The sequence below is a fragment of the Mesoplodon bidens genome (genome assembly GCF_964165515.1).
Source record: "Mesoplodon bidens genome assembly, chromosome: 17".
Lineage (NCBI taxonomy): Eukaryota > Metazoa > Chordata > Mammalia > Artiodactyla > Ziphiidae > Mesoplodon > Mesoplodon bidens.
Window position 1 is genome coordinate 7,573,518 of NC_138174.1, and position 26,683 is coordinate 7,600,200.

A 26,683-nucleotide genomic window follows, 5' to 3' on the forward strand; every position below is an offset into this window, starting at 1 on the left:
TCTTTCTTTTTGTTGTTGTTGTTGTTGTTTTTTCTGGCTGTGTGGCATGCGGGGATCTTAGTTCCCCGACCAGGGATCGAACCCGTGCCCCCTGCATTGGGGTCGCGGAATCTTAACCACTGGACTGCCAGGGAAGTCCCCCAATGTTCTCTTTCAAAGTGAGGTTTTGATAAAAGCTCTTCTTCATCACTGCCAAATAGATGTTGAGCCTGGGATGAAGTTTGCAGAATCTTGCATTTTCTGTGTAACTTCCGAGGGAAGAAAACTGTCCTGTAAGATGCCAGGCCACCACCTACCTCCCTCAGCAGGTTCCCTCTTACACCTTCTCTCGACTCTTATTATGATGCTGTGAAGATTCCAGGGAAGTAGCTCAGGAATTACCTCAGAGAAGCCAGCTGCAGTGGTTAACAGTCCTTCCTGTGTGGAAGTTTTCCTGGGAGACCCCCTTTCTGCTCCTTATCTAAGTTCTTTGGTTTAGTTTTAATTCTCTTGTTGCTTGTTTCCTGTGGAAACAGAGGCATCAGCCGTCCACCTCCTCCTCATTCATTCATTCATCCAGGGCTTATTACTTGGCTGCTACTCTGGACCCTGCCCTGTGTCAAGTAGTTATTTTTTTCCTGGGAATTCAAGGAAAGAAAGAAAGACAGTACTCTGAACACAGATCTTTTTGGTGCTCAATAAATAAAAAACATGCTTCACTTTTTCTTGCCTTCCTGCCTCTCTCCCGAGCCCTGCTTCTTCTGGCAGGACACGCTGAGCCAGGGTACTTTGGTGGCTATTTAAAAAAAAAAAAAAAAAGGAAGAAGATGAAGCCCTGTAATTGTGCTGGGACGTTTGGAAATTCTAATGATGAAAGGCAGAGTCCGGCCCTCACTTCCCCTTCCTGCACAGTGCAGGCCTGGGGTGCCACAGAGCTGAGCAGTCCTTGCTGGGAGCCTGAAACAAACATGGATTACGAAACCCTGGGCGATATTGTCCTGCTGGCCATCGTCACCCTCATCAGTGTGGTCCAGAACGGTAAGGGAATCCCCTCCCTCAGGGTAGATTTTGTTTCTAGTTGCTTGAAAGTCAGGCTTACACAGTTGTGTGTGTGTGTGTATGTACACTTTTGTCTTTATCTGTACTTGTATCTTTATTTGAATGTATAGGGGTTTGAGCCTTTCTGCGTGAATTTAGGTTTTTCCTTCTCCCAATCGTCCTTTCACGTTAATGGGGATGATTAATCATGTCTGTAGGGCCAGGGCAGCAAGCTGTACAAAACCCGTCACTGGAGTGTCTGCAATCAGCATTTTAACTATGAATTACTGTGGCCAGAGACCAGTTGGAGGGCAGGAAGGCTGGAAAGGGACAATCAGATATATGTTCACCCAGACACTGGGTTATACTAATTGCAGCTGGGCTGTCTTCACCTGTCACCTCTAGGCTAAGAAAAAGGAAACTTTTGGTAGCTTCCTGTTGGTCCAGGCCGAGTCGGGGGAAGCTGGAGGGTCTCCTCCTGTGAGAACAGACTCTTTTCATCTCTCCTGAGATGCCCCAGGCCCTGGCCCTGGTCTGTCCAGGGGGTCCTGGACTTTTCCATAGAAGCACAGCAAACCCGGAGCAGACTTGAGGTGGACGATGAGATTTCTAGTTATTTTTGGCAGATGAGATTAAGTCTTCTTCTTTGGTGCAAGGGGGGAGGAGAGATTACAGATGGCCACATGTCTGAGTTTGAACCGCAGTCTTTCGGCCAGCCATTTCAGATAGATAACGACAGGGCACAGTGGTCTCCCTGACACAGTCCCATGAACTGAAGAGGCTTCCTGGTGGGGGAGAGACAAGTGTGGACCAGCTACTGCTTCGGGCTGGAGACTTCTCCTCCTGGGCACACAGATGATTGGGGTGCACGTGCAGCGGTGTGGAGAGCACGGCCCCAGCATCACAGCCTCTGTCCCTCCCCATCCAGTCCCCCCAATTCCCTTTCACAGCGTTGTCCCACCCATGCTCGGGGGAGAAGACATGCTGCTGCCCTTTTGAAGCCACAGAAGGAGCCCTTGCCTCCCGCTCAGAGGCTTAGGATCAGCCCTGCTCCCCTCTGAGGCAGAGACCAGGGCTCCGTGGTGTGATGCAGACATCACCCTGTGAGGACTTGTTGTTTCTAACTGTTAAATGTGCCCATGCAGGGGAACAAGAACAATGCAAATGACTTGGAAGGTAACAGCTCTACCTGTTTTCACCGTTGAGATTTTAGGCAAACACAAAGGTCCAGTTGTAGGTCCAGAACTTCTCTCTGCAGTTCTAATTAACCTCGATGTTGCAGCCACAGGTCTACCTTACTGAGGGCGGAAAATATGCAAAAACTCTGGCCCCACCCCCAATTACATTTGATACCCTTTCTGTTAGCTTTAGGAACTATTTACATGTTGTTGCCAGGCATGGCGCACTTTGTCCTAGTCCCAAGACAAGGAGGTCAGTCCCCGTGTCTGTGACAGTGTTGGAGAGCTCTGCACTCTCGGTACATTGTGTGAGCCCGATTCCCCAGGGGCAGGGCCAGAGCCCACCCGCCTGGTGGAACCTCCTCTTCTGCCTCCCCGACGCTCGTTAGTCATCAAGATCTTTGAACTCATGGCCCTCTTCCAGCTTGATCCAGCAGTACACACGTTTGGAAATGCAGACCAAGTTTAAAGTACCTCGTTCCAAGAGACCTGGACCAGAACTACCAAAGCCTGGTTTCCCAGGGAGTGTAGAGAGATGGATTTCCTATGCGTAGCATCCAGAGGGCCTCCAACTTCTTGGCCAAGGTGCCAGCAGCTTTGCCATGAAGCAAACCTGGGAAACAGATTTAGAGAAAGTGATTTCCATAGGAAGCCAAACTAATTAGACTGGGAGGAGAGGGTGAGCTGAGGGGAGGGACCCGGGCCTCGTGCGCGGAGGCCTGAATGGTGACCGCAGAAGTCTTCTTTACAGCATCCTCAAGAGCCCCTGCTGAACACTCCCCTGACGGGGGCTCACAACGCACTGGCCTTGCCCTTCCCATTGTTAAGTGTATTGAGAATTTGCTTTGTGTCAAGTATGGTGCTGGGCATAATATTATCTCATTTAATCCTTGCACCCTATGAAATATATAGTATTATATTGCTTTGTTTTTTATTTTTAAAATTTTTTAACATCTTTATTGGAGTATAATTGCTTTACAATGGTGTGTTAGTTTCTGCTGTGTAACAAAGTGAATCAGCTATACATAAACATATATCCCTATATCCCCTCCCTCTTGCGTCTCCCTCCCACCCTCCATATCCCACCCCTCTAGGTGGTCACAAAGCACTGAGCTGATCTCCCTGTGCTATGCGGCTGCTTCCCACTAGCTATCTATTTTACATTTGGGAGTGTATATATGTCCATGCCACTCTCTCACTTTGTCCCAGCTTACCCTTCCCACTCCCCGTGTCCTCAAGTCTGTTCTCTATGTTTGCATCTTTATTCCTGTCCTGCCCCTAGGTTCCTCAGAACCTTTTTTTTTTTTTTTAGATTCCATATAAATGTGTTAACATACGGTATTTGTTTTTCTCTTTCTGACTTACTTCCCTCTGTATGACAGACTCTAGGTCCATCCACCTCACTACAAATAACTCAATTTCGTTTCTTTTTGTGGCTGAGTAATATTCATTGTATATATGTGCCACATCTTCTTTATCCATTCACCTGTCAATGGACACTTAGGTTGCTTCCATGTCCTGGCTTAATTCACAAGTAAGCAAAGTGGAGCTTGGAGAGGTTAGACCATTGGTTGGAGGTTCCAGAGCCAGTAATGGCGAAACTGGGATTCAAACCTACTCCAAAGCATAGATCTTTAAACAGTGTATTTTGTCTCGAATTCATTCATTCAAACACTCACTACTCAGGAAGTTCTCTCTTATATGGAACTGAAATCTGCTGCCTTATAATTTCTATCCACTGGTGTGTCTGTTCTTTGGAAAAGCTGAGACTGTGCCTGCTGCTTCTGTGTTTACAAAGTCACCTGTAACATCCCTTCTTCAATGTATCATTCCTCCTATGACTTGGTTTCCAGAGTCCCTTGTCATTGGGTTCCCCCTCCTACCCCACTCCCCAACTTGCCATGTTCTTTCTAAGATGCAGGTGGGTGTTTTCCATGCAGGGAAACTGTGCCCGAGATTCCGACACCAGTTCTGTTAAAATAATGGATGTGTGAATTGTTCTTTTGTATCACGCTGCTGGCTCATACTAACTTAATGAAAATCTCAAGAGCTTTGTATGTGATCCTGAGAAAGTTATTTACCTTCTCTGACCACCAGTTTCCTCAACAGAGAGATGGAGTTACTAATATCTTCTATGTGTGATGGTTGAAGGTATTGCCTGAGATCATTAACACAGGTAGAGTAGCCAGCAGAGACCAGCATGTGATAAGTTCTCGGTCACCGTTTGCAGCCTTCTCTCTCCGTGTCTCTCTCTGTCTCTCTGGTTTGGCCTGACGTTAGCAGCCAGCCAAGAGAAGCGTGTGAGTGGTCTTTGCACGCATAGTTTCTGTAACGTGGTCAAGGAAAATAGGAGTTGGAGTGTCAGTGTTTGGAGGAGTGGACAAAGGTGGCCCAACTCTTTCACGTTTAGCTTAGAAGGAGGGGGAGGTAGACCCTAGTGGGATACAGGACTAAGGCAGGCCTGTTTTTGTTTTGTTTTGAGGGTAGGAAAGATCTGAGTGTGTTTCAAAGGTAAAGATTAGGAGGGAAACAGAGACTGAAGGTCAGGAAATGGGGCAAACACTGATGAACAAAGACCCGAAGAGGGTGGCAGAAGCAGCGTCAGGGTTGCAGGTGGAGGGCTAAGGCTTGGAAAATGTTCTTGGGCAAGGAGAGGAAGAAGAGAGGCAGACTCGGAGAAGGACGGCCACGCCGTGCAGTTGGTTGCAGAAGTAACCTCAGACTTTCTTAATACGGTCTCTGTTTACATGTTCAGGGGCAAGCGGTGCCACCTTGGGTTCTGGAAAGACAATGATCAGAATTTTCCACTGTATTCTATGGTAAGAAGGGACGTCCAGAGTGGACAGTTGGATACTTAAACCCTGTGTAGTCGATGGAATCCCTGAAGTGAGCTTCTATGTGACAGTAGGAGCTTCTTTCTATGTGACACACCCTTGAATGCCCAGCTGGAGTTGAGTCCCAACCTCCCTGCTCCCCGGTGGAGTGACTCTGAGAAAATTATTTAACCTCCCTGAGCCATAGGGCCCTTGTCTACAAAGTGGGGACAGTACCACCCACTTCACAGAGCTGGTGCCAGGCCCAATACAGGAGCATATGTCCAATGCCTAACAGAGGGCCTTCAGACAAGCCAGCCCTGCAGCTCTGCTCAAAACGGGCACAGTTCTAGGAGAGGAATGTACTTTTGACAAAAAGGAAAACGTGAAGACTTTTATTCATGTACACAATGGATAAGGCATCCTTTTTATGTCTTTTTGAGGAGCCTAAGAGGAAGTTGATGGAAAGAAACCCTGTGAGTGGGTCCCTGACAATCACCCTTTTCCCTTTCTCACTCTTGAAATAGGAGGAAAGGAATAAAATAGGAGGGGTGAGAGAGAGAGAGAGAGAGAGACCTTTATCCCACCATCCCCACCATCCAGCCTGCAGATTCGGTCCCCTCAGCATCTCTTAATCCCACAAGCATCACCCTAACCAGCTCCCTTCTGTCTTTCCCCTGTCCTGGGTCTCACCCCTTTAAACACTCACCATGCTAAAGACACAGTGGCTTTCTGGCGATGCCGCTCCTCAACTTACATCTGCCAGTAACTCCTTGTTGCTCTCAAGGTGGAAGTAAATTCAGAAGTTCTTAATGTGGCTCTCATCAAGGTCACGGTCATGCTGCCAAGTCCGGCAGGCACTTCTCAGCCACCGTCTTCTTCAGCCTTGGTTCACTTACTGCTTTCTCCCTGGGGCTCCCTCTGGCCACCCTGTCTGCACCCCCAGCGGCCCCTGTCGTGCTGTGCCTTCTCTTTTGTCTACAGCGCTTGGCACACTGTGTCGTTCTAATTTTTGCATTTTGTTTACTGTGTGTGGTCTGTCTTCTCTTCTTGTATCCTCGCCAGAATGTAAGCTCCTCAGGCCAAGGCTCTTTGTGTGTTTTGTTCTCAGACGTAAGCTGAGTGTGTGGCACATGGCAAGTGATAATAGAGAAATGTCATTGAAAGAACAATTCACCACCTACCTCTTTGGTCTCATCTGTAATTGTACCAGGTTCCACTTCCCATTCCCCACCACCAATAAGCTGGATGTACTGACCCCCAGAGGTTCTTGCCTCTGGACCTTTGCACGTTCCATTACACTAGAGTGGAGTGGTCTCCTCTGCTTGCCACACTTGTTCTTCAGATTTTATCTTAAATATCACTTCCTCTAGGAATCCTTCTGTGTCCCAAACACTGAATTAAGTTGCGCCCTTTGACCCTCGATGGCTCTGTAGTCTCACTCAATCTGATCTTAGCACAAGTCCCTTGTAGTGTAATTTCTTTACTTGGTTGTCTATTTCTTCCGACGGTCGGATCTTTGAAAGTGCGGGTCGTGTCTTGCTCACCGTTGAGTCACCAACACCAAATGCAGTGATTAATGGAGGGTAGCTGCTGAATAGATTTTTGCTCAGTTACATTTGATGGAGGACATTTAGGGCTCTTTAGATGTCAAGTTAAGGAACCGTCTAACATTCTAGTAAAATAATGGGATACCAGGCTCGTGAATGTTCCCCGTTATAAACCAAATCCAAACCTTTCCCTCTGGCAGGGTTCTTTGCCCACAAGGTGGAGCACGAAAGCAAGACCCATAATGGGTGGAGCTTCCAGAGGACGGGGACACTTGCCTTCGAACGGGTCTACACTGCCAAGTGAGTCCAAACCCTGACACTGCTAACTGACAGAGAGGGGGCCTGGGCACAGGGCTGCACGTCTGTCTGGGCCAACCTTCCAAAGGTGGGGGAGGCGGGGTTCCCAGGGAAGCTTGAACTTCACCTGGGAGACTTCGGGGGCACTTTTCCTCATCTTAGCAAGTGGTGGTGCGTAAAGAGAGGAAGCCGGGCTGTGAGGTGGCGGGTTGGAGCTCCGCCTGTTCGGGAACCTCTCAGCCAGTCATTCAGTCGTGGAGTTGACTGATTTTCTGGGGCGTTAGTCCAGAGGGGCTGCCGGGAAATCCAGCCATTGCTCACCAGCCGGCTTCGGAAGCAACAGGCAGGACCAGCTGGCAGCTGCCTGCAGCCCCTCAGGTCCCCTCGGTGGGGTCTGGAGGGGACTCTAGTGCGTTTCCTAAGCCAGGTCTCATGGAGCAACCAGAACGGAGAGAATGGGGGAATTATGCAATGGCTTCCCCACCTCTCCTGCTTTACTTCTGAATGAAAAGCTGTTTGAAAACACCTGAAGAACTCAGTGAAGGAGGCGGGTGCTATTTGGGATGCAAATCCAACATCCATTTTCCTCTCTGCTGAAGCATTCAGACAGAGGGTTCAGCCAGCGGCCTGTCACCTGCTTCTCTGAGCCTGTGATTGGCCTGTGAGAAAGGGAGGCTGAAGCTCTGAGCTGGCCTTCAGTCTCGGCTTGGAGGTGACTTGGATGTCTCCAGAGATCCTTCCAGAGTGGGAGTCGTGGCCACACAAGCAACGGCAGGAATAGCACAAGCCAGTGCAGCCCCTCGAGGCCCCTCTGTCTCCCGTGGGCCCCAGCCCCTCAGACCCAGCACTGCTGCGCAGTCTGATTCCGAGGAAATCCCTTCCTGAACTACTTACAGGGAGATTTCCATCTTAAGATTCGGACCTGCGGTGGGTTAATTCTCAGAATCCATTGAAGAAGCGTAAGGGCGCAATTTAAGCCATATTAGATGTTCACGTTTACAGGACGTGGAGGAGAGTGTGTGCGGTGCCCGCAGCCCCTCTGTGCTGTTTGCAGGGGAGATGGGAGAGGGCCCCTCAGACACACCCACGTGCAAGAGTGCAAGAGGGGCAAGGACAGTGTCCTTCATCAGGGGTAACGCCAGAACCTCCCCGCACATGGAATCCAAAGAACGTGAATGCCATTCTACCTGTTGGGAAAGGGAAGCTTCTTCCCGCCCAGATCACTACATTCTCACCGGCTGCCCCGGTGTTACACCCGGTGCTACACCCGGTGTTCTTAGGGGCACAGCCGGGCCCGTCTGGAGAAGTGGCGCAGGGCTGCATGCGGCGGAATTTCTCGGTACCGGGTGAGAAGCTAAGTTTCCATCCTGCCGGAAATGAAGAAGAACCGGGCCAGGCCAGGCCGCCTGGTGTCTGCCATCTCCCCCAGGAGCGCACTAGCCCTGCTTCTCAGAAGACGCCTCGCTGACGCCTGGTCCCCGCTGCCAGCCTCCAGGTGGCATCCCTGACGTCCGAAGGCGCTAGAGGAGAGTGGTGGGTGATTGGTGCCGCCTGGGGGTCCCCACCGCATGGGTGCTGCCACCCAGCTCCCAAACCCACGTGACTTTCCCACTTACCCCCCCGAGAGAGGGATGGGGGGAGAGAGAGCTGTGGAGAGGTCGGAGCTTTGGGGGGAGGGGGGAGCGGAGGGGGATTTTCTGTAATTAAAAGGTTGCCCAGACACTGCTGTGGTTTTGTTACAAAGACTACTTCCTCCCTGACCCAGCTGGCAGCGCCCTGTGTGTGCCTGGGGTGGGTTGTGGACGGTGCTGAAGATCAACCCAGAGGCTGCCGCCTGCTGGCGACGCTGGGAGCCCCCGGGTCTGTGTGCCCCAGCCAGGAAGCTACCAGGAAGGGCCTTATGTGATAGCCCGGTAGAAAGTCATCCCCAGTGATAGCTTCTCCAGGGGCCTCCAAAAGCACCAAAGAGGGGTACAAGAAGAGCCGGAGGGGTGTGAGAAGAAAAGAACATGTAGTTTATGTTGCTATCTAAAAAATAGGAAATTGAACTTTACTCAATTTTAATATACAGATTGAGAGAAGGATGTGTATATAATTTGTACATAAATACACCCGTCATAGGGTTGCATGATCAAAACTCTTGGTTGATGGCGTGTGGGATCATAAATGTTTAGAGACTGTATAAGGGGAAAAATAGCAGAAAGAATAAATGATGCTGGTGGATTGAAAGGGCTGATGCATGTTTTTCAGCATAAAGTATGACTGTTGAGTGATCCAGAGAGTTCAAGATTTGGGGGCTGTTGGTAAACAGACGTCCCAGCCAGGTGAGGCCTTCAGCTCAGACTCAGCCTCGGTTAGTGGGCTGCGCTACCACCCATCTCCCTCGAGGGCAGAGCTGAGTCAGGGTTTGAGAGTTAAAAAGATCTCGACCTTGACTCTGTCTTCATGTGTCTAAAACATAGATCAAAGTCCTGTCCCCAGCACAGCCAGAGCCGTCAAAGTTTGATTTTTGGAGAAAAGTCTCAGTTAACTGACCTAAGTTTCTTCTCCATGAGTGTGGGTGAGCACAGGTTGTGGAGAGAAGATGGGTCTCTGCAGATGTGTCATTTTCCAAAATGTGACCCATAGATTACAAGTTCATGGGCTGTTAACAGGTGTTAAAGAAAAGAATAAGTTCTGTACAGCAAGACTTTTGAGAAACTTTAAAGTACTAAGACACTGTGATTCTTGGTTCTACAAGAAGGAGAGGTCTTATTTAACTACAGACACCCTTCCTTTTTTTTTTTTCTAGAGCATATCAAAGGTTTAGTGTTTCACAAAATGCAGTTTGGTAAATGACACCCTGAGGTCCCTTCTCCCTCCACTGGACTCACTTCCAAGTAGCAGGGACTTATCCCAGGGTTGCAGGATTCTTCAATATACGTAAATCAATCAATGTGATAAACCATATTTTGAAGAATAAAAACCATATGATCATCTCAATAGATACAGAAAAAGCTTTTGACAAAATTCAACACCCGTTTATGATAAAAACCCTCCAGAAAGTAGGCATAGAGGGAACTTACCTCAACATAATAAAGGCCATATATGACAAACCCACAGCCAACATGGTTCTCAGTGGTGAAAAACTGAAACCATTTCCACTAAGATCAGGAACAAGAAAAGGTTGCCCACTCTCAGCACTATTATTCAACATAGTTTTGGAAGTTTTAGCCACAGCAATGAGAGAAGAAAAAGAAATAAATGGAATCCAAATCAGCAAAGAAGTAAACTGTCACTGTTTGCAGAAGACTTGATACTATACATAAAGAATCCTAAAGATGCTACCAGAAAACTACTAGAGCTAATCAATGATTTTGGTAAAGTAGCAGGATACAAAATTAATGCACAGAAATCTCTTGCATTCCTATACACTGATGATGAAAAATCTGAACAAGAAGGAAATGCTCCCATTTACCATTGCAACAAAAAGAATAAAATACCTAGGAATAAACCTATCTAAGGAGACAAAAGACCTATATGCAGAAAACTGTAAGATACTGATGAAAGAAATTAAAGACAATACAAACAGATGGAGAGATATACCATGTTCTTGGATTGGAAGAATCAACATTGTGAAAGTGACTATACCACCCAAAGCAATCTACAGATTCAGTGCAATCCCTATCAAACTACCAATGGCATTTTTCACAGAACTAGAACACAAAATTTCACAATTTGTATGGAAGCACAAAAGACCGTGAATAGCCAAAGCAATACTGAGAAAGAAAAATGGGGCTGGAATAATCAGGCTCCCAGACTTCAGACTATACTACAAAGCTACAGTAATCAAAATAGTATGGTACTAGTACAAAAACAGAAATATAGATCAATGGAACAGGTTAGAAAGCCCAGAGATAAACCCATGCACATATGGTCACCTTATTTTTGATAAAGGAGGCAAGAACATACAATGGAGAAAAGACAGCCTCTTCAATAAGTGGTGCTGGGAAAACTGGATAGCTACGTGTACAAGAATGAAATTAGAACACTCCCTAACACCATACACAAAAATAAACTCAAAATGGATTAAAGAACTAGATGTAAGGCCAGACACTATAAAACTCTAAGGGGAAAACATAAGCAGAACACTCTATGACATAAATCACAGCAAGATCCTTTTTGACCCAGCTCCTAGAGAAATGGAAATAAAAGCAAAAATAAATAAATGGGACCTAATGAAAGTTAAAAGCTTTTGCACAGCAAAGGAAACCATAAACAAGATGAAAAGACACCCCTCAGAATGGGAGAAAATATTTGCCTATATTTTGAAGCAACCAACAAAGGATTAATCTCCAAAATTTACAAGCAGCCTATGCAGTTCAATATCAAAAAAACAAACAACCCAATCCAAATATGGGCAGAAGACCTAAATAGACATTTCTCCAAAGAAGATATACAGATTGCCAACAAACACATGAAAGAATGCTCAGTATCACTAATCATTAGAGAAATGCAAATCAAAACTGCAATGAGGTATCACCTCACACCAGTCAGAATGGCCATCATCAAAAAATCTACAAACAATAAATGCTGGAGAGGGTGTGGAGAAAAGGGAACACTCTTGCATTTTTGGTGGGAACGTAAATTGATACAGCCACTAGGGAGAACAGTATGGAGGTTCCTTAAAGTACTAAAAATAGAACTACCATATGACACAGGCATCCCACTACTGGGCATACACCTAGAGAAAACCATAATTCAAAAAGAGTCATGTACCACAATGTTCATTGCAGCTTTATTTACAATAGCCAGGACATGGAAGCAACCGAAGTGTCCATCAACAGATGAATGGATAAAGAAGATGTGACACATATAACAATGGAATATTACTCAGCCATAAAACGAAATGAAATGGAGTTATTTGTAGTGAGGTGGATGGACCTAGAGTCTGTCATACAGAGTGAAGTAAGTCAGGAAGAGAAAAACAAATACCGTATGCTAACACATATACATGGAATCTAAAAAAAAAAAAAAAGGTTATGAAGAGCCTAGGGGCAGGACAGGAATAAAGATGCAGACATACAGAATGGACTTGAGGACACGTGGAGGGGGAAGGGTAAGCTGGGACGAAGTGAGAGAGTGGCATGGACATATATACACTACCAAACGTAAAATAGATAGCTAGCGGGAAGCAGCTGCATAGCACAGGGAGATCAGCTCAGTGCTTTGTGACTACCTAGGGGGTGGGATAGGGAGGGTGGGAGGGAGATGCAAGAGGGAGGAGATATGGGGATATATGTATATGTATAGCTGATTCACTTTGTTATAAAGCAGAAACTAACACACCATGGTAAAGTAATTATACTCTATGTTTAAAAAAAAGAAGAAGATAAAAGGTGGTAAAGACAATATAAAATTAAACATTTTAATACTGAAAAAAAAAAGTGGCAGCCCCGAGTGGGACCCAGGCTTTGTGACTTTAGGGACCACACGAGTGACCTCTAAGGTCTCTAAAGGCAGCTGTATCACTGACCAAAGGACAAAAGCTGCTTGAGTTCAGCCCAGCAGCGGCCCTCTGGCGAGGAGGGGCATGTATGCACGCAGCTGTGGATGGAAGATGTGTCAGAGGTCCTGGATGGGGAGAGGGACTGGCTTGAGCCAGAATGGAGGTTAGGACTCTGGGCGTATTCTAGAAATCCAGAGAAGAGCTCATTTTCTTAGAGTTGGGAGAATTTCATTCAATTCCAGGCAGACTGTGTTGTACCAGGGCCCATGGTGACTTGATATAAGAGGCAGGAATGACTGAATGGCTGATCTAATGCCACATCACTAGACACTTCTCTCTATGAGCACATCCCTTGGACAATAAAGAATTTTTAAAAATTTTGCATCACCCAGACAAAATCACAACTTCAAAACAAACAAAACAGAAGCTTGAGAATGAGAGGAAGCAGGGGAGAGCTTTGATATTAATAGATTTTCAAACTGTTGGAGCGTCAGGTATTAGATCCCATCAGACATGGAACATTATTCAACTAAATAAAGGAATTTTCTCTCTAGTTTTCTGAAACTGGGAGATGGATCTTTTCTCAGTCCTGAGTCTGCAGTTTTGTGTCTCTAATGAGGTGTAAGAATAGACGTGATGCATTTGCTTTGCGGCTGCTACAGTTATCACTTTCGGGCTTGTTTACTCACTAAGTGCTTCACCCCAAATGGCAGATTTGTAAGGGACTCCCGCCCTTCGGAGTTCTTACTGTGTCCATAGATCATTGGAAATCCTGGGTATCCAGAGCCCCCAGCAGTGTCATCTGGGCTCTTCTGGCTCTCCTGTGTCTATCCAGGACAGGGTACATTGGTTTCTTACCTTTTCCATTTGTTAACTTCTCCGGTAAAGGATTTTTTGACCATTAGAAAGGTCTGAAGGCCCCTGAGACCCAACCTCTGGGTTCTCTGCAGGGGACAGCCCAAAGGCTGGTCATTCCAGGGTTCTCAGTGGTACCAACTGAATCATGAGATCCTATCGGTTTGAACGAGGCTTCAAGGCTGATTTTTAGGGAACTTTATGAGAAACAGATCAGGAAGGATCCAGATGAAGAATCCAAAGAAGGAATTTGGATAAAAGGCCAAATGTAATTTGAAAATTGCGTCTTTGCTTTTACCTATACAGTTCGAATTACCTTAGACCAGTGGTTCTCAAACTTGAGTATGTATCAGAATCACCTGGAGGGCTGTTAAAATTCTTGCTGGGTCCGCCCTCAGAGTTTTTAATTCCTTAGGTCCAAGGAAGGCATTAACATTTGCATTTCCAACAAGTTCTGTGGTGATTCTGACGTTGCTGATCCAGGGGCCACACCTTGAGAACCAGTACATTAGACCATCGACTCTTAGAGCTTAAGTGGATCTCAGAGTTATTCTGTATTAGTCTCTTAGTTTTACTGGTAAGGAAACTAAGTCCAGAGAGATTGCTTTGCCAGTCACAAACAGCAGGTTAATGTCAGGTGGGGGACGAAATCCTAGTCACCAAATCCTTCCCGCTCTATTGCATTGCCCCTCCTCTTTTGAGTCTTCTTGTGTTGTGTTTCCACGGACGTGCATATTGATTGTTCTGATCTAGGCTGTAAACTCAAGAGAACACTTGCTGTTTGCTTTAGTGCAGGCATGCCTCTTTTTATTGTGCTTCACAAATACTGTGGGTTTTTTGTTTTATTTTGTTTTGTTTTTACAAATTGAAGGTTTGCAGCAGCCCTGCATTGTCACATGATGGTTACCATTTTTTAGCAATAACATTTTTAAATTAAGGTATGTACCTTGTTTTTTAGACATAATGCTATTGCACATATATTGGACTATAGTATAGCATAAACATCACTTTTATGTGTACTGGGAAACAAAAACATTCCTGTGACTTGCTTTATCCGGCATTTGCTTCATCGTGACGGTGTGGAACTGAACCCACACTATTTCTGAGGTGTGCCTGTAGAGTCGAAGAGGTAACACACCTGGTTTTAGAGTCGTACTGACCAGGCTGTGAATCCTGGCTTTGCTACTCTGTAGCTGGGTGACCCTGGGCAAGTTATTCAACTTCTCCAAGATTCAGTTTCTCATCTGAAACATGAGACTAATTGTGGTAGGCCGAATAATGACCCCCAAAGGTGTTCACATCCTAATCTCGGGAACATGTGAATGGGTTATGTTACATGGCAAGGAGGAATCAAGGTTGCTAACCAGCTGAATTGAAGTTCAATTTAAGAGATTATTCTGGATTATCTGGGTGGGACCCAATGTAATCACAAGGGTCCTTCAAATGTGGAAGAAGGAGGCAGAAGAGTTGGTGTCGCAAAGAAGACATGATCAGACATTGCTGGTTTTGAGGTTGGAAGGGTCCACAAGCCAAGGAATGCAGGCGATCTCTAGAAGCTGGAAAAAGCAAGGAAACAGAAGCGATACATCTCCAGAAGGAATGCAGCCATGCGGACACCTTCATTTTGGCCCAATGAAACCGATTTCAGACTTCTGACCTCCAGATAATCAATTTGTCTTGTTTTAAGCCACTGAGCTTGTGGCTAATTGTCCCAGGAGCCACAGGAAACGCATGCAGTCACCATGTGTACTCACAGGATTGCCTGAGTTTAAAGAAGACCAAGGGTGTAAGACACCAACACGGGGGTGAGGACTGAGCCCTACACAAAGCCATTGCTGCAGCAGCAAGATAACGCCGGGAGCACCAGCTTTGCTGAACCAACCCCGGTCCCTCTAATGCTTGAGGCTCGCCTTGCCTTCCTCAGCCTGGCCTGCGTGTCTGGGCTGACTTGTGTGTCTGACCTGAAGGTTTCTTAGTTGGGTCCCTCTTCCCTGCTGCCCCGACCCTGACTGCCGCCCAGCCCTGCTGTCCGCGGCGCTCACTTTTCAATTCCAAGAAGCGCTTTGGCGTAACTGGGAACAGGAATCCTGCCAAGGCGAATCCATCAAGAAAGTGGGTCTCCGATCGGCTTCACCAAGGAAGGGAGCGGATGGATTCCGAACACGTGTCCGCTTTACACACACCACTGTCTGTTTCTGACGTCTTATCAGGTAAAGGTCAGTGGAATTATGAATGGGGTTTGTGCTGTGCGCGACAGTGATTATTAATTCGGGGTTTCAGGTAATTTTCAGACTGCACTGCAGTAACGTGTCTTCTGATGTTTCCCCTTGTGTATTTATTCTACAGCCAGAACTGTGTCGATGCGTACCCCACCTTCCTTGTCATGCTCTGGAGCGCCGGGCTCCTCTGCAGCCAAGGTAACCCAGGCTTCTCCTTGTGTGTTCTCTTTCTGAAACATGATGCATCACCCGGAGATTCGAGTGCAGGCTTTTTGCTGAAAAGGCTTTGCCTGCCCTCCAGCTCCAATCCATGAAGCCCTGGAGAGGCGAGACACTCCGGACGCCATGTTTCAGCGGGCGGGGTGCCCGCGCGGAGCCCTGCGGTAATGCATCGCTAATGATGGCCCCCTGGTGGCTGGTGGAGAGTGGCTGCGCTGACAAGGGTGGTTTAAGGCTAAATGTGACTCAGAATCCTTAAGCAGTGTTAGCTCAGATACAAGGGCATTCTAAATGAGAGCGCCCGAGGGGTCTATTCTGGGCCAGCTGTCACTTGGCGGTCCTGCTAATCGGCTCCTGCATGTGGTCCTTCTTCGGTCCAGGTCTCCAGCCTCCCCGGTTCTTAGCAGCCCACGGTCTTGACTTCAGCAAGTTGACACCCAGAGTTGATTTAAAATTAAATGGAAACCCGAGTGGTGGGTTTTTTTTTGGGGGGGGGCCGTGCCACGTGACATGTGGAATCCTAATTCCCCGACCAGGGATCGAACCCACGCCCCCTTCATTGGAAGCACAGAGTCTTAACCACTGGACCACCAGGGGGAGTCCCTCTGTGGTATTTTTGGTCCCCTTTGGAGACTGGCACTGTGTCTGGTGAAGGCTCGGCATGACCTGGCCGGCTTCCATGCTGTGGCCCAGCGGTGCGTGAGAAAAGGCCACTAGTGTCCTCTGGCCTTCACTCATTCTATAAAGTAGGTAAAGTGGATATTATTTCCCCCTGTTACCTTTGAGGACCCTTTGGTTCAGGGACATAAAGTGACTTTTTCAAGGTTGCTCAGCTGGTGAATAACAGAGCCAGGATGGGAGCCAAGGTCTTTCTGACTAAATCCTGGATTTTTCACAAGTATCCTCTTTATTTATTTCCATAAAAATATACATTGAACACCTACTATGTGCCAAGCCCTGTCCCTGGATACACAGCGATAAATAAAACAGAGATGGTGGTGAAGCACACAGCAGTTGGCGAGATGGACCATAGAAAATAAATGAATGGATAAATTTTTGCCAAGAGTGAGACATGCCATGAAGGAAAAGAATAAGGTGCAGTGAGAGAGAAGAGAGGTGAGGGATGGTAGCAGAAACCACTTCAGGAATATCATGTGCACTGTAAGGCTGTCAGTAAGCTCACTCTTTATTTCCCACTTTCTGTCCTCAGTTTAACAAGAAACATGTCTGGCATCACTTGAAAAATCAAGTCAAACTACACTTAGACTCCCGATGATTCCTTTTATGCCTTAGACGATACTTGATACAGGTGAATCTGGAGTTGTTCTGGTTAGTTAAATACAAAGGGAGTTGGAAGGGGTTTCAGGGTCCTGGAAATATGCATTTTCTACCAAAACAAGTGTTGGCATTGCTGGGAGACAGAAGTGTCAGTCACCCCTGTTCAATAATCATCACTTCCTATGAATATGGTAGATTGTAGAGTTTTTTAGGTGAAAGGAGCCCCAGCCCAAACCCATCACTTTACAGAGCAGGAACCCAGACCCCAGGAGAACTTGCTCAAACCTGAGAATTTTAGACCCTGGATTTGAATCCACGACACCTCTCCTGGTGTTCCAAGCAGCCCAGGTCCACACCAGAGGTGGGCGCCATTCCCTGCATATGGGTGATGAGTTCAGCCACTTGGCACCCTGATTTCTTTTAGGTCATGTTCACCTTAGCTCCCAGTGAAAGAGAGATGGGCCGGTAAGTTAAAGCAGAGCCACCCTGAAGGGACCAACCAGGAAAGACTTTGTCCAAGGCAAATTGTGAATTGTGACAATTTTGTGACCTTCAGAGAAGAGAGGGTCAGAGACCAGAGTACCTGGTATGCCTCGGGCAGTAGGTGACACATAAAAAGTGCTCGGTTAATGCACTTAATTTGGTATTTGAATAACGCTGGGGGGCTTTCACAGAGCTTTTATACCCATACTTCTGTTTCACCCGCCTATTAATTCCTGATAGGTAGGAAAGCTGGAATCAGCCCTTTGTCCAGATGTGGAATGAGTTAAGCATTAGCTCCAGGTCATAATAGTCCTGGTGGGTCTGGGTTTCCTAACTCTCAGCTCCAAGTGTTCAGGACTCCATGGGGTTCTTTGGCTGGAATGCAAAGGGCATTTCTTTCCCCAGAGATCTTTCCTGAACTGTAGCAATTGTTCAGAAAAGGTTGCGCATCGCAATTCCTGGAGGCCCACAGGTGAAGGGTGTACTTTGAAGAGAACCAGCTTCAGAGCAGGCCTCTGGGTTCAAGTCCAGCTCTCCTCCCAAACACACACACACGCACACACACATTTACAAGCTGACAGTCTTACACAAGCCCCTTGGCCAATGGAGCCCATGTTTCCACATCTGGAAATAGAAAAGATGATATCAGTCATGTGAAAAGGATTCAAATTAGATGAAGGGTTTGAAAAGACTTTGTGAACTACACCGTGATGCCAATACAGGGTAACATGACTATTATTATTATTTTTTTATGTGAACATAATTTTTTATTTCTCTGAGATAAATGCCCAAGTGTACAGTTGCTGTACCATATGGTAATTCCATGTTTAGTTTTGTAGGAAATTCTTGAAGTCTTTACCAGACTGTAACATTTCACATTCCCACCAGCAATATGTATCCTCATCAGTGTTTGGTGTTATCGTTATTTTTTGTTAGCCATTCTGATAGGCGTGTAGTGATGTCTCATTATAGTTTTAATTTGTGCTTCCTTATAACGTCTAATGAGAATAATCTTCATGTGCTTTTTTTTGCCATTTGTACACCCCCTTTGCTGAAATATCTTTCATGTCTTTTGTTAAATTTCTAATTAGATTGTTTCGTTTTATTTTTTCTGTTGAGTTTTTTTTTTTAACATCTTTATTGGAGTATAATTGCTTTACAATGGTGTGTTAGCTTCTGCTGTATAACACAGTGAATCAGCTATACATATACATAAATCCCCATATCCCCTCCCTCTTGTGTCTCCCTCCCATCCTCCCTATCCCACCCCTCTAGGTGGTCACAAAGCACCGAGCTGATCTCCCTGTGCTATGCAGCTGCTTCCCACTAGCTATCTATTTTACATTTGGTAGTGTATATAAGTCCATGCCACTCTCTTACTTCGTCCCAGATTACCCTTCCCCCTCCCCATGTCCCCAAGTCCATTCTCTACATCTGCATCTTTATTCCTGTCCTGCCCCTAGGTTCTTCAGAACCATTTTTTTTTTAGATCCCATGTATATGTGTTAGTATGCGGTATTTGTTTTTCTGTTTCTGACTTACTTCACAACATGACTATTATTAAAGACCTCAGGTTTCTTCCAGCTGCAGGCTCTTTGCTGAACTTCACATCGGCCCCGACTGGCAGAAGCTGAGGCCTCTGCTCAATTTGGTGACCAACATTGATTGCATAATGACTGTATTAATATTGGGTTAACTTAGCATGCTTTGGGGTCAGCGACACTAACGCGAGGTGTTTTCCTTTCTCCACTTAGTTCCTGCAGCTTTCGCCGGACTGATGTACCTGTTTGTGAGGCAAAAGTACTTTGTTGGCTACCTGGGGGAGAGAACGCAGAGGTAGGCCACTGGGACTGTTTAAGAACCGTGCAGGGAGTCGTACTTTTTCAGCTGGAAGAGTGATCATTCACAACGGTATTCTGTCTACCATTTAAGGCCCCGTGGGACCACTCAGGGTGGGAGGGCAGAGGTCGACTGGGGTCCCTCGTCCTTTTCTCCCTGAGCTTTGCTGGTTCTGGAATACAGCTGGGGCCCTTGACTAGTTTTCCCATTTAAAAATTCCTCCACTCGGTGCTGGGCTCACAAAGGATGCTTTAACGCATTCTTTGCAACCCCACACCCTCTACTCCCACCCTGCAGAGTCTGGGGCTTGAATGACGGTCTCTGTCTGGCTTCCCAAAGCCTCCAGTGAGTGAAACATTTCATTGTTTGCCTTGAGAAACGAGAATGAAAGCTTGCACCTTGTGAGGAGCTCTCTTGAGTAACAGATCATCCGGGGACCCGCAGAAAGAATGTTGAGACAGTTAGATGGGCTAGCCGGCATCAGACGGAGCCAGTAGATAGAGTCACCCCTGCGCTGCTTACACACGTCGCCCAAAGCGGCAACTGTACTTTCCCTAGACCTGGGTTGGGAAGGCTGGATTTTAGTAAAATGAATGATAATACTTGAAGAAGAAATGTTTGAGTTACAATTTCCACCAGTTCCTGAGTGATCAGAATTCCTCATGGGCTCTGAAGGCCGGGAAGCTGCTCTGGGAGCTCCGCCCACATGCTGACCCCAGCCTCCCGCTCCATGTCTCTCCCTTGTGTGGCTTCACTTCTCTCTGTCTCTCACAATAGCGCCCCCTCTAGTGGATAAGGGACTCTCCGTTCAGAGAGCCTCCTTCGGCGGTGATGAAGGCAGTGCCATCCCAGAAGGTCACCAGGTGAAAACACTGCTTCTGGGGAACCCGGGGGCCTGCGAAGCTGAGTGATTTCGGGTGGTTGGATGGTCAGCTGCAGCCGGAGAGGAATGCTGGTGCCCCAGCGAGTCTCCTCCAAGATCACCTCCCCCTCATTCCTCTCTAGTGACGTTTTTATTTATCCTCTAAACCCACAACTCCATTACCTCTCACATCCTTATCAGTGCTGTCCTCAGTGATATTCTTTATCCTTCTTTATCCTGGAAAACCTCTATTCTGCCTTTCCCCAGAGGTTTATCTGTTGTCCAGAGTTGAAGGCGGCAGAGTAACTATCAGTGAAATGAGGGGCCCTGCTCTCCTGGCTGGCTCTCCCAAAGTCCCATCTTCCTCCCCCAAAGTCCCAGGAATTCAGCCCAGTCACTGGTCTCCTCTGTATCCGTCACCACTTGCCTGAGATCTTAAAGTTGCTTTAATTTTTAAATTTTTTTGGCCACGCCGCGTGGCTTGCGGGATCTTAGTTCCCCGACCAGGGATTGAACCCGGGCCCATGGCAGTGAAAGCACAGAGTCCTAACCACTGGACCAGCAGGGAATTCCCTTAAAGTTGCTTTAATTCCAAGACACTCTGTGGGACATGACGAAATATGTCCATTTACCCACAGGCTCTTTTTATTTCAAAGGTAGTCACTACTAGGGAATGAACAAGAATAAACAACAGGATATAGATTTAAAAATGGACACATCTCTGGACCTCATTGAAATGAGGCCTATGCTCTTAAATCCCTCCCTGGTCTCCCCCATTAGGTGGTAGGAGGAAGATCCCATCGCCCCTTAGCCCACGGTCTGTGCCAGTTCTGGACCCTTCTCACCACCGCTGCATATGCATTACTAATCATCATGGGGCTCCTTCCCGCCGAGACCAAGGATGGCCTCACAATACTTTCTCAACACAGTGTTCTGGGCAGTTGTCATCAGCAGAAATGATATACACTAGATGAACTGTCTGATCCGAATTTAGACCAAAATATAGCCTGAGGTAGCTGTGAGCCTGAGGGCCTCTGTGGTCATGTCAAGGGGATTTTTTTTTTTTTTTTTTTTGCTGTGCCGTGGGGCATGCCGGATCTTAGTTTCCTGACCAGCGCTCGAACCCATGCCCCCTGCATTGGGAGTGCAGAGTCTTAACCGCTGGGCCGCCAGGGAAGTCCCCAGGTCAAGGGGGTTTTTAATTCTGCCTTCTAGAAACTACTTGCTAATCCGTCTTCTGTTGTGGACTCCTCTCCTTCCCCCACCTTCTGTCCCTGGGCTGTGTCACCCTTGGACTCTGCAGACGCCTTAATGCCCTCCGGACCTGCTTTAGTTCTTGGCCTCACCAACACATGGAGGTTACTGCTCAGTGAGCTCCTTCCCCAGACCTTTCTCCCTTGGGCTCTAGATCATCTCTTGGGTCTGCTCCCTGCAGAAGTTCCAGTGTCATTTTTGGTCCAGTGGGTAGGTAAGTCACTCCTTGAGGTATCTCCCTCACCAAAGCTTCGCCTTCTGGCTTCAAGCTGCCCTGAAAGGATTTTACATCTCCCTCCTTTACTCCTAGAAGTTATGGCTCTTATTCTCAGTCCTTCTCCTGACACGGTGACCCCTTTCTCCCTGTCCTGATTAGGTCATCAGTAGCATCCTTAACGACACTGCAGTGTAGGATGAATTTTAGTTTCTTCCCCTTTCATTCTGAGCTACTATCTGGGCCCAAACTCAATGGCAGTTGGCATGATGTTACAAGACTCTCTGCCTTTTATCACCCGCCTTGCATCTAGGCTGCTCTATCTGTTTGTCCCTCAGAGCCCTGTTCCCTGTTGGAGCTCCCACTAAATTCCTCTTTGCAATTTGAAGCTCTCAACTCAGAGCTGGTTTGGGCAAAGATTGGCTGCGACTCGAGGCCTGTGAATTCGGGTTACCCAAGCCCACCTTCTCCTCATTGCCCACGCCCCCCTCGTTCACTCAGCATCATTCAGGACCTTTACTGACCACCTGCTCTGAGCAGGTACTGTGTCAGTTGTAAGGTGATAAGAGTAAGCATGGCAGAGACCTGGCAACCTCCCAGAGTCAGGGGCACCGTGCAGGACCCCAAATATTGAGCTTACAGAAATGATAATGGACACAGTTTTCAAAAGCCTATCTCCAAGCTTGAGACTTAAAAATGCAGTGAATGAAAGGCCGGAGCTGGGGACCCCCCTGTTCACACTTAGCCCTGCACATGGCAGCGTGCTGAGTTCTTGTCTGGGAAGAGTTACAGCACCATAGACCCATCTCCTTAGGGGAGATACGCCTCGAATCCTTAGAAATATCCTACCCAAATCAAGAACACCACTGTTTCATCAGGAGGTACTCCTGTTCCATCCTTCACCACAGATTTATCTTGAGCACGTTCTGAAATAGCTTCACAAATCACTTTTCCTTGTTTCTGTAATGAGCATATGGTGGCCTCATTCATGTGATAAATCTGAGTCACTACAATATTTGACTTTTAACAATTTAATTTCTCAGAAGCCTCTATTCTCTGGCTGAAAAATAGACTCCTTTGCTTTCTTTTCAATTCCTTATCAGCATTAGCAGGCAATTCTCTGTATTTGTCTTTGAGGATCACCATAACAAAGTGCCACAGACTGGGGGGCTTAAACAACAGAAATGCATTTTCTCACAGTTCTGGAGGCTGGAAGTCCAAGACGAAGATGTCAGGAGTGTTGGTTTCCTCTGAGGTCTCTCTCCTTGGCTTGCAGACGGCCGTCTTCTCCCTTTGTCTTCAGTGGTCTTCCCTCTGTGCATGTCCATGTCCTCACCTCTTTTTATAAGAACACCAGTTATGGTGAGTTAGGGTCCACCCCAGTGACCTCATTTGATCTTAATTACCCCTCTTTAAAGACCCTCTTTCTGGGCTTCCCTGGTGGCGCAGTGGTTGAGAGTCCGCCTGCCGATGCAGGGGACACGGGTTCGTGCCCCGGTCCGGGAAGATCCCACATGCCGCGGAGCGGCTGGGCCCGTGAGCCATGGCCGTTGGGCCTGCGCGTCCGGAGCCTGTGCTCCGCAACGGGAGAGGCCACAACAGTGAGAGGCCCGCATACAGCAAAAAAAAAAAAAAAAAAGACCCTCTTTCTAAATAGTCATTCTGCAGTACTGGGGTTTAGGAACTTCAACACATGAATGCAGGGGATACAATTCAGCTCATGACACTCTCTTTTGGGACCAAACTTTTTTTTCCCCAACAAAGAGCTAGAATGTGTCACTTCATGAGCAGGACTGTGAACAGGAAACCAAGGAGAGAGGAACACAGCCGGCTAAGGAGCTGGCAGTGCCTCCCAGACTTTACTGGGCCCAGGAGTCACAGAGGGAGCTTGTCAGTGGCACAGACTCTGACCCAGTGGATCTGGGGAGGGACCTGGGATTCTGCATTTCCAACAAGTTTCCGTGCTGCGGGTCCACGGGACACTGTGGGCAGCGAGGACGTTCATACTCAACGGTGGAATGATTTTCAAATTCTCGACACAGGAATATCAGGAGTTGCCTTATGAACCTTGGGGGTTCCTTTCAAAAAGATAAAATTTCTAACGTCGAACCTATGGATGACACATTCTGCTCTCTGACTGTAGCAAACAAGGGCCAAGCAGCATTAAGGCATCTGTTTAGCTGAGCTGGCTGATCTCAGGGAGCACTCCTGATTGCCACAGGGGCCCCTCGCCGGGGTCTTTACTAACAGCCTTAGAGTTCACTTGGCTGGACTTTCCAAACATGCCAGTGCTGCACATATGGACCAGCCACAGCTGTCATAGGAGGATGCTGCAGGGGAGAGAGGAAGCCAGGGCAGCCCCTGTGCACAGCTAGGTGGTCACATGTCACTGGGGAGACGCCTCCTGACACCAGCTGATGCTCTGTCTAAGCGGCTTAGGATTTCGAGCCTCTGACAGAAGGCGAGGAAAAGTCTCCCTCCTCGGATTCACTTAGACTGTAAGGGCCTGCCTTCCAGCGCTGGGGGTCGGCCCTCTTTAGTGCGAGCGTGAGTTATTCCCAGGCAGCCTCAGGAGACTAGATGGAGCCCTCAGAGGCCAAAGCACCTCTTAGACTCCACCAGCCTTCTTGGCTCATTGAAACCATCCTTCTCACATAGAGGCACTGAAAGTCCTGCATTCCACACATTGGCCAGCACAGCTCCTCTTAGGCAGCCCATGGGTTCCCAATCCCCGGTCAGAACCCTGCTGACCAGCAGAAGCCACCACCTTCATGCCATCCAGGAGCTGGCATTCCGATGGCACAGAGAAGCCGGAGAGAAGAGCCCTAATGGTGATGGGTTTGAGGTTCCTTTAGCTTGGTTTTGAAATAGATTCAATGACTAATAGTAGCTAAGACACTTCCATCCTTCATATGAAGTAAATGGAGCATTCTAGAGTAAAAGGAGCTGTAATTTAAACCCCCTGTATCTCAAAGTGATAATATTTTTTGTTAAATTGGTATCATTTGTGCTGCTTCTACAGTTTTCTATTTACTTTCTTTCCAGCACACCTGGCTACATATTTGGGAAACGCATCATCCTGTTCCTGTTCCTCATGTCCCTGGCTGGGATAGTCAACTATTTCCTCATCCTCTTTTTCGGAAGTGACTTTGAAAACTACATCAAGACAGTCACCACCACCATCTCCCCGCTCCTTCTCATCCCCTAACTGAATTCCGGGTGGGTGTGCTCAGCTAATCAATACCTAGAAGCCATCATAACTCAACCCTTTAAACGATGCTGTAAATCTGATGACCCCCTGGGCTTTGCAGCTTGAGTGAACCTCACTTTTCCTGGAAGAGAATATCTTCATGTCAGCTCCACCCTGGAACATGATGGTGGCACCAGATTTGCTCTTCAGATCCCGTCTGTGTGTTTCTTACTTATCCTGCTTTCCGAAGATGTTTTGTGACCCGATTTATGTTTTCCTAAAATAAAATGCAGACACATATGTGAGGCTGGTGGTTGAGTTTTACGTGGGTAAATTGCTACAGTTGAATAACTGCTTTGTTTTCCTTGACCTTAATGATGATGATAAAAAAATACGCTGTCTTCACACACACACACACACACACACACCTGGAAGGTCACCAGTGGTCAAGTGTGATTATCTCTGGGTGAAGAGATTTGGAGTAAGTGTTAATCTCTTATTTATATTTTCATGTATTCTTCGAAAATATTTAAGTGGCAAAAAATACCACTAAACAAAGAAGGAGACAGGACACAACTGAAGGCTGCCTTTTCCAGGTTGGTCTAGTATTGCCCCGACCCCCAGCATAGCACCCTATGCACGTGTCAACCACAGCAAATCCATAACACAATGTCAAGGTGTTTTTAGTATGTGCCACCCATCCCCACTAAACCATCAGCTCTTGAATGTTCCTATTTATTTTGCTTTTCCTGTGCCATGCTTAGAGGCTGGCACATAGCAGGCACCCAATGGCTCAGACTATTTGGGAACTCAAAAATTAACGTCCTGTATGGTGATGTATCGTAGGGGACAGTAGGCGTACGTCGTATGAGATTAAGATTTTTTTCTAACGGTTTTAATGAGATAAATAAATTGGGGAGAAATGCAAAAACAAACAAGCAGTCCTTCCTATGGACAAACAGACTTCCTTAAGAATCTTTTGTTTCCTTAAGAATCTTTTGTTGAACGTGTGCCCCCTACCCGCACCCCATGAGAACTAGGTTGGTATCTTTATGTGCTAGCATTGTGCCCAGCACTCTTTGTATCATTCAGTTTAAAATGTGCTGCAGGGCTTCCCTGGTGGCGCAGTGGTTGAGAGTCCGCCTGTCGATGCAGGGGACATGGGTTCATGCCCCGGTCTGGGAAGATCCCACATGCCGCGGAGCAGCTGGGCCCGTGAGCCATGGTCACTGAGCCTGCGCGTCCGGAGCCTGTGCTCCGCAACGGGAGAGGCCACAACAGTGAGAGGCCCGTGTACTGCAAAAAAAATAAAAATAAAATAAAATAAAATAAAATGTGCTGTAACTCAGTGTCAGAGCCTAAGAGGATGCCAGACCCATCGTAGGGGTCCCCAAATATTAGTAGAACAAATGAATAAGTAAAGTGCATGAGTTCATGAGTCACTGGCTGGTAATACTTAATAAAGTATGTGTGTTGAGCCATTGCCCGTATCAGGTACAGATTCGTAGTGGTCCAACCACTGTCACACCTGCTGTCCCTTGACAAAAAGAGCACAATTTGGAAGACAGCAGGGTGTGCTCAGGAGTCTAGAACACCCAATGGAGAGAAGCCAGCTCGTCGGGACTGAGCTCTCAGTTGAGGTGACCAGCAGTAGATGAGTTCCCTTTACCCCCAGCCGAGTTGCATCATGGTCACCATCCCAGGGAGGACGAGGCAGGACTGGGGCCACCTCTCCCCCCGGCTTTCTCCTGTTGGGAGCAGAACGGACGGAGACGTGGAGTCTGGCTTCAGGGATGTCTGCATCAATGTGTTGCATGTGTGATGCTCAAGGCAAGCAGGTCTCTCATTTCACGGGAACAGTCCTCACGGGGTCATGGTTTCCTAGCCCGTCTGAGGGTCCAGGCTGAGGACCCCCATCCAGCAGGAG

The 26,683-nt window shown here is 47.3% G+C and overlaps 1 protein-coding gene across 1 annotated transcript; it reads left to right on the plus strand.

The window, feature by feature from the left end:
* The first annotated feature begins 617 nt into the window (after nt 1–617).
* Nucleotides 618–25,048, plus strand: ALOX5AP (arachidonate 5-lipoxygenase activating protein). The gene is made up of 5 exons (XM_081214672.1): nt 618–1,017; nt 6,759–6,858; nt 15,545–15,615; nt 19,152–19,233; nt 24,612–25,048. Exons 1-5 carry the CDS (start codon nt 807–809, stop codon nt 24,772–24,774), a joined length of 627 nt encoding a protein of 208 aa, XP_081070798.1. The 5' UTR covers nt 618–806; the 3' UTR covers nt 24,775–25,048.
* The last annotated feature ends 1,635 nt before the right edge of the window (nt 25,049–26,683 follow it).